Consider the following 13410-nt stretch of genomic DNA (forward strand, 5'->3'; position numbering starts at 1 on the left):
CTAAGCCCGCGATGTGGTTTGGTATGGTGCGAGCTGGTGCGAGCTGGCGTGAGGCTGGTTGTAATAGTGTATCTGGGTAGTCTTTGGTACCCAGGCGGACGAAGAGCTCTCCCCCTCTGTATCTCCGACGGCCCTGACGCTTAGCTAAGGAGGGGCTGTAGTGGATTTCCATTACGACCCCTGTCGCCCAAACCCGCAGTGACGTTGTGACATTCCCCAGACTCAGCAGGGGTTGTTTACGTGTAGATCGCCAGGGTACATGTTGCTTGCCGTTCCCCGGATTGCCATGGAGCATCAATCCACGCCAGATAGTCGTTTTAGTGAAGTGCAAGTACTTGTGAGAATGAACATCCACCTCTTCGGTTTCCTTCCTTCTTTTCCTTTCGGCACGGAGCAGTCTCATAAAAAACGGTCAGTCATCCCCTAAGCTCCTGGTGTCCTTGGAGGTATCTTTGGGGATTGGGGCTTTGGAGACAAGGGGTTCGTTCAGCACGGCATACTGCAGCTTGGGAACGGCTATCAACGGCTGACCTCCAATTGCCCTTCACCTCGGGACGAGGACGACACTATCAACATTGCGTCCCCCGAGGTCCCAAGGTCTTAACCTTTGGCGAGACAAGACAACAAAACCGCCTTTCTCTACCAGCTGTGATGTGAAATTTGCTTCATTTCTCCAGTGACTGCCTGATTTCTTACTAAAAAAGCCATACACATACACAAGCACCATGAGATCCATCAAGAACGCCCATAGGCGTCTCCCCTTCCGCCCAGCATCGAGAGCCCTACTCTCCTCGTCTACATCCACATCCACATCTTCCTCCCAACCTCCAAACTCAAATATCACACCATTTACATCCGTAATAATAGCCAACCGAGGAGAGATCGCCCTCCGCGTCCAACGCACCGCATCCAGGCTCGGCATCCGTACAACAACCCTCTACACGGAGGTCGACCGAAACGCCCAGCACACTACAGCCACCCCTTATTCCCTCTCCCTGCCCAACTACCTGGATGGCGACCGCATCATCGCCCTTGCAAAGCAGCATGGTATCCAGGCTCTCCACCCAGGCTATGGCTTCCTCTCGGAGAACGCCACCTTTGCCCAGAAGTGCCACGACGCGGGCATCGTCTTTGTCGGCCCTCCTGCCTCCGCCATGGCTGACATGGGCGACAAGGCCCGCTCAAAGGAGATCATGACCGCCGCCGGTGTGCCCTGCGTCCCGGGCTACCACGGCTCCGAGCAAGCCATCGACGCGCTGCAGGTTCACGCCGTCGACATAGGCTTCCCTGTGCTTCTCAAGAGCGTCAAGGGGGGGGGCGGCAAGGGCATGCGCATCGTCGCCTCCGAGGCCGAGTTCCCCGCCCAGCTAGCCTCCGCACGCGCCGAGGCTCGCGCCAGCTTCGGCGAGGGCGGTGAGGTCATGCTGGTGGAGAAGTACGTCGTGCGCCCACGCCACGTCGAGGTCCAGGTCTTTGCCGACAAGCTGGGCAACTGCGTCGCCCTCGGCGAGCGTGACTGCTCCGTGCAGAGGCGACACCAGAAGATCCTCGAGGAGAGCCCCGCCCCATTGCTGGACGATGCCACGCGCAAGGATCTCTGGGACAAGGCGAGGACCGCTGCCCTGGCCGTCGGCTACGTCGGTGCCGGCACTGTCGAGTTCATTCTGGACAGGGACAGCGGCCGCTTCTATTTCATGGAGATGAACACCAGGCTACAGGTGGAGCATCCCGTCAGCGAGATGGTCACCGGCACCGACCTAGTCGAGTGGCAGTTCCGCGTCGCTGCGGGGGAGAAGCTGCCTCTGACCCAGGACGAGATTGAGGCGAGGATCGAGGAGAGAGGTGCCGCTATCGAGGCAAGGATATACGCCGAGAGCCCTGAGAAGGAGTTTATGCCCGACTCGGGCAAGCTGGTGCATCTCGTCACACCCAAGACGGACGAGGACGTCCGAATTGACGCCGGCTTCATCGAGGGCGACACCGTGTCCTCGGCCTATGATGGCATGATCGCGAAGCTTATTGTACGCGGCAAGGACCGCGAGACGGCGATACGTAAACTGGAGCTGGCGCTCCGTGAGTACGAAGTGGTTGGTCTCAGCACGAACATCGAGTTTCTGAAGAGGCTCTGCAGGAGTCAGGCCTTCATCGACGGAGATGTCGAGACAGGGTTTATCAAGAAGCACGGAGACGATTTATTTAGGCCCAGGCACATCGACAATGAGGTCTTTGTCCAGGCTGCCCTCGGACTGCTTACAGCACAGCTCCAGAGCGATACGTCAAGGTCGGGCGCGCACGGCGAGGTCCTTGGGTTCGGGTCCGGGAGTGCCTCGTCAGGCGAACGGAACTACGCCTTCAAGTCCATTGACAACTACAGCTCAGAAGAAGGCGAGATCGTCCAGGCAAGCATCACACAGCTGGGCAACAACCTCTTCAGAGCGACTGTATCGCGCAAGGGCCAGGACCAACCACAAGTCTTCGAAGATCTCGTCTGCGAGCCCATCATCTCTTCTACTACACCAACCAACCCATCAAAGACAGGCGTACGGACCTTCTTCCCTCTTGAGAGGCTGGACACCACCGTCGTGTCGGACCCGACCAACGCACACAAGCTCAGCGTCTTTCAGCACGGCCTCAAGACGGAGCTCCTGCTGCAGCAGCCGTCGTGGTACGAGAAAGCTCTGGGCCTGCAGGAAGCCGCCGCCTCGGTGGTAGCACCGATGCCGTGCAAGATCCTCAGGAACGAGGTCGCCGAGGGCGAGAGCGTCGAGAAGGGAGCGCCGCTGGTTGTGTAAGTCACTCAACTTCATCCATTCCCGCACGTCCAAGAGATGCACTGGATTTTGAAGCATACACGATCGTCTATTTTACTAACTTTTTTCAAAAACACAGGATCGAATCAATGAAGATGGAGACGGTAATCCGGTCACCGCAGAGCGGCATAGTCAAGAAACTGGCGCATAAGGAAGGTGACATCTGCAAGGCCGGCACCGTCCTAGTCCTGTTTGAGGAATCCGAAGGGAATGACGAGACCTCACCTTAAGGAGAGGCCAAGGAATCTATAAATAATGCCAAGTTTATTTTGCCAAAGTCTACGCGCAAAGGGTCAAATGTTCTCTCTACATTGCGGCAGTACCCTAAAGTACCTGTCTCTCTAGGGTTGGGCATTACACCTATAGTGTTGTTGTAGAAAAGAGGCTGTCACTAGTCAGATAGAGGGAAAACTGGGCACCGGAGAGTAGCGCATGTGCAGCTGTAGATTAGGTTGGTTATTGCAGGCACCCCTGAATGTTGATACTCGCGTGTTCGGCTGTGGATTTGGGAACTATTTCGCTCTCGTATTCGCCTGTGCGGAGGCGGGAGCGACCGCTTGGTTGTTATCCCTAGTTATGCACCCCGACTTTGATTAACTCGCTATTCCAAGACGGATTTCTATAAGACTCCGAAAGCAAAAGCCCTAGAAATGGAAATATAAGAATGCCCAATGTAGTCCTGTTCGTTGAGTAAAAATTCCAGCATATCGGTAATCACCCAATCATTCTAGAGTACTCGCCACGTCGACAAACACTTACCCTCCCGAAGCTTGAATCAGTAAACATGACGGCCATCAGCAATCACATGGTTGAAGATGATGTCCACAAAGGGGCAAAACCTTACATCTGGAGAGGCCCGGTGATTCCAGAGCTGCCTATCAGCAATGCTAAATTCGAGGAAAAGCCACTGAACCTCACCGACGTGAGGACTTTGGCCGAGGAAGACAAGCCTAAAGTTGATACCCACGGGTTTTGCTTCGTCAGCCATAAGTCGAAGACGGTCGCAGATGTCCACAATGATAACGACGCAGCGCCATATGTGGAGGAGATGACAGAATTCCTCAAGAATTTCCTGGGGGTCGAGACGGTTATAGGCTTCAATGCTAGAGTAAGACAGGTCCTACCAGATTGTGTCAGCATTGGTCGCAATTGACTTACATATCTCACCATCTAGACCAGAAGTACAAACCCTGAGCACGGGGTCACACCGGTCAGTATCGAGGCACACATCGATACCAACAAGGACAATGTCTGGGCTACTATCTCAAGGCCCCTGACTGAAGATGAGCGGGACCTTGTGCGCAGCGGAAAGTTCAGGGCCAGGGTTTTCAACATCTGGCGCCCGAGAGTCAACCACTCCGAGGATTTCCCCCTGGCCGTGTGTGACCCCAACACGTTGAATTTGCAGCGCGACATTATCATGTTGGACAATACTACGCCTGAGACCCTAGCGTAAGCACCCCTCTTGAATGTAGCTTTGTAAGAGACGAGGGGAAGATGTTGTCGCACGGTTTTTACTCCATCATATCCCAAGCCTCTTCCCAGAAATTTGCTAACATATCAGCTAAGTGAGCTTTCATACGTCCGCTACAGTCCGGAGCACAAGTGGTATTGGCTGAGCAACCAAACCCCGGACGAGTTCATTCTGTTCACCCAGACGGACTCGCACCCTCCGAAGGGCCAGTTCAGAGACGACTTCAACCACGTGCCCCACAGCGCATTCCGCAACGAGGCTACTCGCCCAGGCTGCCCCCAGCGCCAGAGCATCGAGGCACGCTTCATCGTTCTAGAGCCTGCCCCGTACAGTCCGCCTGTCCGGGACCCGTCTAACAGACCGCCGCCGGAGACGAGGGCCATGCCCTACATTCCGCATATCAAGGCGCCTCATATGCTGACGACGGAAGGACCAGCCCCGGCTTCGAAGGAGGATAGGGGAATCAGGCTGGGCACGTATGTGGCCAAGAAGGTGGAGCTGAAGAGTGTGCCAGCTGCGATCAAGGCGAACTAAGCAGCTGAGCCGTACAGGACTTTGTTGAGAAGTAACCACTGCACTTTTGAAAGAAGAGAATGGCTGCCTCTGCTATAAGAATTTGGATGCGTTTGTTGTTTCTTCTGCAAGATTCAATGAACCTTTTTAGAAGCCAAGACAGCGTATAACGTGCTGCTGGAAATCGAATTACTCAATCAAGTTACAACTCACATCTTCATAGTTCAGATTAGTGACGACGGAGTTTAGATACTAAAAAATGAGCACTTTTCTGTTATCAACAAGACCATGAAATTGTCTCGCTCCCACTGCCTGATACACCGACACGTATTACGTACCTAGATTCAATCTACATAAGACATAGATAGATCCCTTCCTACAAAGCTCTCTCCCGACGACTTGAAGTTATCCGGCAGGCTCAAGAGTCTTTCACCTGATCGCTGTACCTAGGTACCAACACATGTGATGCGCCGTTACTTCTTGTCTCAGTCTCGCCTTTTCGCATCCTGCCGAATCTAGCCGGACATTTTGCTCCTACACATGACCAATGAACATATCATGGCATGTTGTTGAAGCGGAGCACTTGAGCACGCCAACCAGCTTTGTAGTCCAACAACATTTGGCCAACGAGATTCCAATTCCGACATACTGTGATTTCCATAGGTTTTTGATTGCGCCACCTCTTCACGAGGCCGTAAAACATCCGCATCTTCATACCTTAGCCCAGGGTCCAAAGACCAGAGACCCGGCTCCGAGACACTCACGCTCCTTCTTTGCTCGGAAGAGAGCAGAGGTCACGGGTAGCATGAGTTTAAGACCCCTATTCGGATTGAGAATTCATTTTATCCACATGCCGGCCCCGGCGAAAGCCGTGGCTTTTCTGGTCTTTGCCCTCCACAATCATCTGGTAGACGTCCGAAACATCATGTGAGACCTCCGCCCCCAAACACCATCGTATGCGCCACTTCACGGCTTCGAATCCTCTCGAACGTATATAGTCAGCCGCCGTGTGGCTTGGGATGCCGCTGTATATTATTGAAAACCCTCTTCAGCCCGTTGGAAACTTGCTGTGGGCCACAACCATCTGCCCTTTTCCGATCGGTTCGTGGCCCATGGCGGCAAAATATCTCGGTCATGAGCTGTGCGTCCCACATCCCGCGATCCCTTCGCCCGCATCACGATACCGCGTCACGGTGGACGGCAAGGGCTCAAGGGTCTCGCCAGTCTGTGTTTCGGAACCTCCAAGCACTGCATGGCTGCCGCGTAAACGCTTCTCCGTATAGGAGGTCAGAGGATATCAAGCAGGCGGGTCTTGTATATGCTCTCGAAATAATGGCGTCAAAGTCTCTGTATAAGATGGACATGATGTCTTCACGAGGGTTCAAGATGTTCCCAAGCTCCATTATACAGAGAAAGAAACCTTCACGCCTTCTGCCCAGTCTCGTCTATATTCAGTCCGATAGCATAAGCTCCACCTCGTGGTCTCGTTTATCATCACAATTCCTCGAATTATACTTAGAAGAGGTCGGAAATCGTCTGTTCAGCTTCACAGCGCTCAATCCGTTCCCTGGATTTCCTTCTTGGAAGGATCCATTGCGAATGTTTTTCTTTTCCTTTTTCCTACGAGCTTTCGACAGCAAAAGATCGCATGTCTCTGGGGATTCCACGACAACACAACACTCGGCAGACCCGCCTCCGAGCAATACAAATATTACTCCGTCTCACCCGGGCACAAAAAACCTAAGCAGCCAGATTCTGCCCGATACCAGCACCGCCGGTGGCGCCTTTCCAATCGGAAACACCAGCACACAATTTACTGCATGCCCCCAGCCCAACTTCATTGAACCTTCAAGGCCCAAAACGCTTGTGTGGGCTTGCGATGGAACCGGCCAGAAGGGCACAGCGAACGATGGTGTCGCCAAGAGCAATGTCTTCAAACTTTGCCAGATGCTTAAGGGTGCAAGCCGGGTGGATGACCCTTCACACAAAGTGGTGGTGATCTATCACGATGGGCCCGCTGCAGATATGCAAAGTAGCTCGAAAGCAGACAAGATGAAAAACATAGAGAAAGCTATGTTAGGTTCGGGTAAGCCTCACTCTGTTTTACTTCCGTCAAGAACACTGCACTTCCCAGAAACATCACCTTGCGTTCGTTTCCCGCTAGGAGCACCTCATATGTTCCATATTATTCTCGCAACCTGTCCAAGTGGATGAGACATAGGGATAGCTGGATGGGGATTTGGAAACCAATATGAAAGATCCTTTGCAGTCTTCCCTCATCGTTATAGCAACAGTGTTGAGTAGGAATGCCATGCTAAGAAACTTTGCCTGCAGATGTTGACGACCGTATCATGGCGGGCTACTATGCGCTTTGCGAGAATTACAACACAGACGATGAGATTGTTCTCATCGGGTTCTCTAGAGGCGCCTTCGTCGCCAGGTGTATCCAAAGCATCATGTGTTTCGCAGGAGGCCTGCTGGAATTTGACTCTGAGGAATCAAGCCAGTGCAGAGCGGACCAGGTTAAAAGTCTCTACAAATTATGGGAAGAGGCCGCTGGGAACCCATGCGTTTTCCCACTTGAAAAACGACGCAAATTTAAGATAAGACTCCGTTCTGGCAAAGTCAAGCACTTGGTTTTATTCGACACTGTCGCCTCCGTTCGAAAGACTACAGTATTTGGATTCCATCAGCAACTCACCTTTGTCGACTCAACGCTGGCAAGCAACGTGGACTACGTGAGCCATGCAATGGCATTACATGATCATCGGGAGCTATTCTTCCCCATCCCCATCACAGAGTGCGATAACCCAAACACAAGAGCCGTAAACATGTGGTTCGCAGGTATCCACAAAGATGTGGGCGGTGGAAACGGTAGGGAGGGATTTGAGCGGTTCCCTCTCGCCTGGATGATGGGACAAATCAGAACCATCAACGGAATTGACCTCAACAGAGTCACCACCACGTACGCTGGTCAGCAGCAGAACCCGGATACCATGGACTGGAGCTACGCGGAGACGAAAAAGCTGGCTGATTCCAACATCCTCGGAGAATGGCGCATTCCGGCCTGCCAGCAGTGGAGCTGTGGAAAGGCCATACGTACGCCGGTGAGAGACACGGCTCAAGTCAAACATATGTTGCATTGGTCCACTCGCTTTCTGATCGACTGGACCAAGATGTCAGATATTGTATGGCCGGAAAAGGCTCCCTACAAGATGTCCTCAGTCGGGTCCGCCACCGACATGGCGATTGGGGATGTCTTCAAGTCCTACGACTCCGAAGGAAGCAGAGAAAGGACTATGGAAGTTCCCGAGCGTCATAAGTGTGCGTGTAAAGACGAGGAAAGCAAAACGTTGACGGTTGCAATAAAGGAAAGCCCGGTTGGGAAGAGGGAGGTTGATTGTGTGAAGCATGTGCTGAGTGGCACTGAAGCTTCCCAAGCGGGCGGCAAGGCAGCCCACGTGAAAGAACTCATACAAGTACTTGAAGACATAGTCTGCGACGAGAGCCCTATACACGGCTAGGCTCTCATTGAAGGCTTGATGGCATCGGGGTTCTGCCCACGGATAAGGGTACTGCATATATCTCTAGATATCATTTCAAATCATAAATCATAGATCATAATATAAATCGCTATTCTATTTAACTCCAAATGGTGAATTTGTCACCGAACTTACAGAAAGTGAGCCAACTAGGTCGACTCAAATTCGACCCAACTTGTTGTATAAATATTCAAGTGTAAATTCATTCTCATTGTGCGGAAGCCTTGGGCGCAGTGGCGCAGGCGGTGCATCACGGATTGCCCGTTGAAACCCATAGTCATCAGACAAGTCGTCATTGCTGTCGAGGAGGCGGGACTCCACTATCCTGTGATAGATGTACTCTGCGGTATGGTTGATGAAACATTCCTAATACCAGATTAGCGAAAGTCGTAGGACAAAGAAATGACTGGACCCACTCGGAGAACCTCTTTTTCGTAGACGGGATGACGGTACTCCGCCCGGAACTTTTGTATGACGATGGCTGTATAGAATGGGTCTTCACACAGGACACTCGCGCGACGACAGCCGGCATCAGAGAGACCTTGAAGCATGATCCGCCTGTCTTGAACTCAGGTGTCGAGTCCTCAGGTTCGATGAAGTCGCCCAGATAATACCCATGAATATCTTCGGAATCAACAGGATTTGAATCAGCCAGTCTGCAGGTCTTTAGGCGGGGAAGATGGCTCAGCGTTTTGGCAAACGTCCACCCTTCATAACCCCAAGTGTCGCCACCATGTGGGTATGCTACGTTGGTGATGTGCTGAGTGAGTTGCCTCGCGTGCCCCGGAATTACAGCAATCATCCCCCCGCTACCAAGGCAAGGATCAGACCCGCCCATGCCGATGACTGTCAGGGACCAGTAAACAGACAGGGCTTCTTTGTACACGCCGTGACATGTGAGTAAGAGCTGGTGGTGATGCGACGGTCGCAGCATGTGCTTTATCAAGGGAATGCTAAAATCGTAGATATTTGGAACAGTGTACCAGGGGAACGAGACGGCGTCAGCCCTAGACCCCTTGAAAACCTCTTCGTATATCTTCAGGCGCAGTTCGACCGGAAGCATCGTTAAAAACAGTGATTCGAGTGGTCCATCCTCGAAGCTGAGCCTATCACCACCGGGCGTTGCGGTATCAAGCGCTCTAGTGTCTTCCATGACTTTGGCTGGCCAGGTGTCTGGAGCGGCCTCTTATCAACTAACTTGCTTGGTGAAGAAAGGGCGAGCTTTTGTGAGCTTTGGTAGGCTGCAAGGGAGGGATTATCAAACCTTCAGCGATGGATCTGATAAGGTGTCAGGTCGGTATCTGCAGCAAGCTGACCGGAATTACCCTTTGTATTGCTTAAAAGGACGAGCACCGCCGATTTTCCTACCAACCAACCACGAACCGACCTGCGCGTTGGTCTTGAAACTCGGTCACACAGTGGCTGGCTACGTCACAACACGTCGGTGGGCGTGATGTGGGGGCTTGCATGAGGTCCTGAAGCTGAAGGCCGCTCCCAGCTGGTGCGAACTTTGGCCGCGGCTCCATCTCAGCAGACTGGGGATTCGAGTATTCTCGAGATGAACTGACGGGATGCTGCGTGTTGAAAGGACAGGTACAGTCTTTGGGGCCGCACTTACATGTAGAAGAGGTGGAGAGCACGGGACGCCTAAGGGAAGGACCCACTTGACAGCCGTGGACCATTCGTGGAGACTGTAGCGGTCTACTGTAACAGATGAGTTGCCCGATGTGGGATATGCTACAGTCGAAGTGAAGGCCAGTTTCTACAGTGACTGCTCTTTCATTTCTCATCATGTAAAGGCCTGCAACGTTTCGATGTGACAGACAAGGAAAGGTGTTTGATTTGTGATCTAGGATCAGAGAGTGTCACTACTGAGATCCTCACGCCGACAGCAGCCTCGGTCCTTCTTCCAACCCCTAGAGATACAAACTTCCAGTACATGAAGACACTAAGGAAAACCCAACCTGTTTATGATGCGCAAAATTGGAGCATCTATGTCATGATTGACGATGCTATGCTAGATATAAGGATAAGCCGAATCCCACCCAGAAATCCATCACTCATGGTAGGTCAAGAAAAGCCCTCTCTTGTCTGCCTCGTCCGTCATCGGAGGATGTGAGGAAACTACTAGTGCCCGGCTCTAGGCGCGGATCTCGCCAAGGAACTCCTTGAGCTCCTCATCAACGAGCTCGTGGATCTTCTCGGAGAACTTCTCGGCCTTGTTGGCAAATGACTCGCCGGCCGAAGTAACCTTGCCAGAAATGACCTTGAAGTCGTTCTCAATGGCCTTCTCAAGCTCTGAGACGGACTTGAGGACATCCTCGTCGGCACCAGACTTCTTTCCCTCGGGCTTGACAACGTAGTTACCAGCCTCAATGATGGATGAGTAGTTGCTGCAACCGCCGCCGTTCCAGGCCAGCAGGTTGGGGGTGTCCTTGGGGATGTCAGTGAGGGCATCGACAGTGGCAATGCTGATCAGCTGGCTCTTGAGCTCCTTGGGCGTGATGGCAGCGACGGAGTACTCAGAGTCGGTGGAGGGCTGGAGGGAGAGGTAGTAGGCCAGGAGACCGCAAATGTGAGGAGAGGCCATGGAAGTGCCAGAGATGGTGTTGACAGCGGTCTTGCTTCCGATCCAAGTGGACTGGATGCTCAGACCAGGGGCAAAGATATCAGTGCACTTTCCGTAGTTGGAGAAGTAGGCACGGCTGTCGTCAATCGCCGAAGCACCGACCGTAACGGCCTTGTCAGCGGCAGCGGGCGAGTAGTTACATGCGTCCGCGTTGTCGTTGCCAGCGGCGACGGCGAAGTGCAGACCAGCATCGACGGCAGCGTTAACAGCCTGGTCGAGCAGGTTGGTCTTGCCACCACCGAGAGACATGTTAGCGACGGAGCCCTTGAAGCCCTTGCGCTTGCCATCCTTGGCAGCCTTGACCTGATCCTGGTGAGAAGTGGCAGCAAAGTCGACGCCAGCAATGACGTCCGCCATTGTGCCGCTACCACTGGAGCGAAGCACCTTGACAGCGTAGACGTTGGCCTTCTTGGCAACACCGTACTTCTTGCCAGCGATGGTTCCAGAGCAGTGGGTGCCATGGCCGTTACCATCCTCATCGGCATCACCTGAGGGAATGGTCTTGCCCCAATGTGCGCGGCCTTCGAAGTCAACGTGCTCAGTGTTGGTGCCAGTGTCAATCACGTAAGCGTCGACACCCTCACCACCGTCCTCGGCGTAGAGGTATTTGTTGAAGGTACCGAAAGAAAGGGAGTTGCGGTGGGAAACACGGGCCAAGCCCCAAGGGGCCATCTTCTCGGTCTCGCCATCACAAGACTTCTCGGCGTCATATTTCATCGTGTGCACGATGGTATCCTGCTCGATGGCCTCAACCTGTCGGAGAAGATGAAGTCAGAGAATGTTCAAGAGAAAGGGCGGCGATGGGAAGCGCCTGGCAGCACGAGAGAACCGCCAAGCCGCACACGAGCGTCGGAGGGAATGTGATGCTCTGTCTCTCACAAGGCAGAGAAGCTGAGGGATGGACTTACGTCGGGATGTCTTCGGATCTCCTCGATTGTGGCGTCATCAAAGTGGCCGGCGTAGCCCATGAAGTCACCGCCGATCTTGTAGGTGTGCTTAAGGCCCTCAAAGACAGTGTCGACGAGAGGGAACTGGCCGCGCTTCCGCAGCTCAAGCTCACGAGACTCCTGGCTGGCGGAGTGAACCGAGCTCAGCCAGGTGTGGTGGTCGGCGGCGTGAGAGTCAGTCACATGCTTCTTGAACTTGATGATGTAGCGGTTGGGAATTGACTCGGCGTTCGACGAGCTCAGAAGGGGGGCGACCCCATCGTGAATGGTGCCGGTGCTGAACGAAGGAACAGCGGCAGCCGCAGCGTAGGCTGCGAAAGAGAGGGCAGCGAAGCCTCTCATGGTGACTGTGAGTCTGGAAGTGATGGCAGGAGAGATAAGGAACAGTGAGTCAGTGGATGTCTACCAGCGACGACAAAAGGTGCGAACGAAGTAGGAAATAAGAATCACGAAGAAGATGCGCGCGATACGAGGAAGGATAAGAGATGAAGAGCAGCGGTCGTGTGGACGAGGAGAGGATAGAGAAAACGATGATGGACGGTCAGGTTGGGCAGTAAGAAGGTCAGTTGAGGAGTGGTGTTGTGATGATGATGGAAGGAAGAGGAAGGAGAAGGGTTTAAGATGGCTGCTAGGGGATAAGAGGGACCGAGGAGGAGAGCAGGTCGATCGGCAGAGGCAGCGTTGCGTTGTTGGGGCAGCTGCTGTCGTTATCAGAGGAAGGTAAGGCACGGGACCGGCGTTATCGCCCACTAAGGATGACGACTGACGACACCACGGGCACAAGGGCCCAGCGCTGCGCGGTCCTAAGCGGTACTAAGCGGTACGTACCTCGTGCCAAGCGGGCATCCCAAGGCGGGAGTGGGGGCCCCCAAGTCGCAGGTACGTCTCGCCTGCTCGCCCGGTTCGACTGCCAGGCAAGCTCGACAAGCTGCTGCAGGCAAGATGGGCAGGCGCTGGCAGGCTGGCAGCCTTAGCTAAGCCGCATGCGCAGCCTACGGCTGCCTTGAAAGAGCATAGCGACCCCCCATGCACCACCCCTGCCGGCCAGCCAGGTGCAGCAGCCCCACAGCTGCACCCAGCTCTCCCTCCTTCTTCCTGTCAGCACAGTGGCTGGAGGCCCTGTTCTTGGTTCGGAAACGGAAGGGGCTGGCTGCTGGCAGGCTGGGCTAGGGAGGATCTGGGAGCTCTCCCCAGACTGACTGCCCAGGCAGGCAGCTGCATTCCCTCGTTCCCTCGGCACAACCTAGCACCCAGGCGTGCCAGGTAGCTCTTCCGATAAGAGCTCCTGTGCTGCTATGTCCTGAAGCTCCAGGGCTGCCCTGCTTCGTATGTGAATGCCGGAAGCGAAGTCAGACATCCAGTCGGCACGGGACCTCTTCCCTCCAGCCAGGCACTGGTCATTTATTGATCCTCCATTCAATTGTTTCAGTTCATATCATTGCAAGTAATCAACGCCACACACCCCCATCTTGCATCGAAGCCTGCCAGAGACACT

At 53.8% G+C, this 13410-nt stretch overlaps 4 protein-coding genes across 4 annotated transcripts; 3 read left to right on the forward strand and 1 right to left on the reverse strand.

Moving 5' to 3' along the window:
• Positions 1-725: 725 nt before the first annotated feature.
• J7T55_011504 (methylcrotonoyl-CoA carboxylase subunit alpha) lies at positions 726-3040 on the forward strand (the record flags this gene model as incomplete). Its single annotated transcript, XM_053135204.1, has 2 exons — positions 726-2788; positions 2890-3040. 2 exons carry the CDS (start codon positions 726-728, stop codon positions 3038-3040), a joined length of 2214 nt encoding a protein of 737 aa, XP_052999312.1.
• Positions 3041-3594: 554 nt separating this feature from the next.
• Positions 3595-4818, forward strand: J7T55_011505 (uncharacterized protein; the record flags this gene model as incomplete). Its single annotated transcript, XM_053135215.1, has 3 exons — positions 3595-3918; positions 3985-4262; positions 4380-4818. The coding sequence occupies 3 exons, from the start codon at positions 3595-3597 to the stop codon at positions 4816-4818; spliced, it is 1041 nt and encodes a 346-aa protein (XP_052999313.1).
• A 1578-nt stretch (positions 4819-6396) lies between these two features.
• Positions 6397-8321, forward strand: J7T55_011506 (uncharacterized protein; the record flags this gene model as incomplete). The annotated part of the gene is made up of 4 exons (XM_053135226.1): positions 6397-6883; positions 7132-7896; positions 7981-8121; positions 8239-8321. 4 exons carry the CDS (start codon positions 6397-6399, stop codon positions 8319-8321), a joined length of 1476 nt encoding a protein of 491 aa, XP_052999314.1.
• A 2158-nt stretch (positions 8322-10479) lies between these two features.
• Positions 10480-12257, reverse strand: J7T55_011508 (subtilisin-like proteinase spm1; the record flags this gene model as incomplete). Its single annotated transcript, XM_053135246.1, has 2 exons — positions 10480-11721; positions 11877-12257. 2 exons carry the CDS (start codon positions 12255-12257, stop codon positions 10480-10482), a joined length of 1623 nt encoding a protein of 540 aa, XP_052999315.1.
• Positions 12258-13410: the final 1153 nt, after the last annotated feature.

The sequence above is a fragment of the Diaporthe amygdali genome (assembly GCF_026229845.1).
Source record: "Diaporthe amygdali strain CAA958 chromosome Unknown NODE_2_length_3802984_cov_64_841326, whole genome shotgun sequence".
In the NCBI taxonomy this organism is placed as follows: Eukaryota; Fungi; Ascomycota; class Sordariomycetes; order Diaporthales; family Diaporthaceae; genus Diaporthe; species Diaporthe amygdali.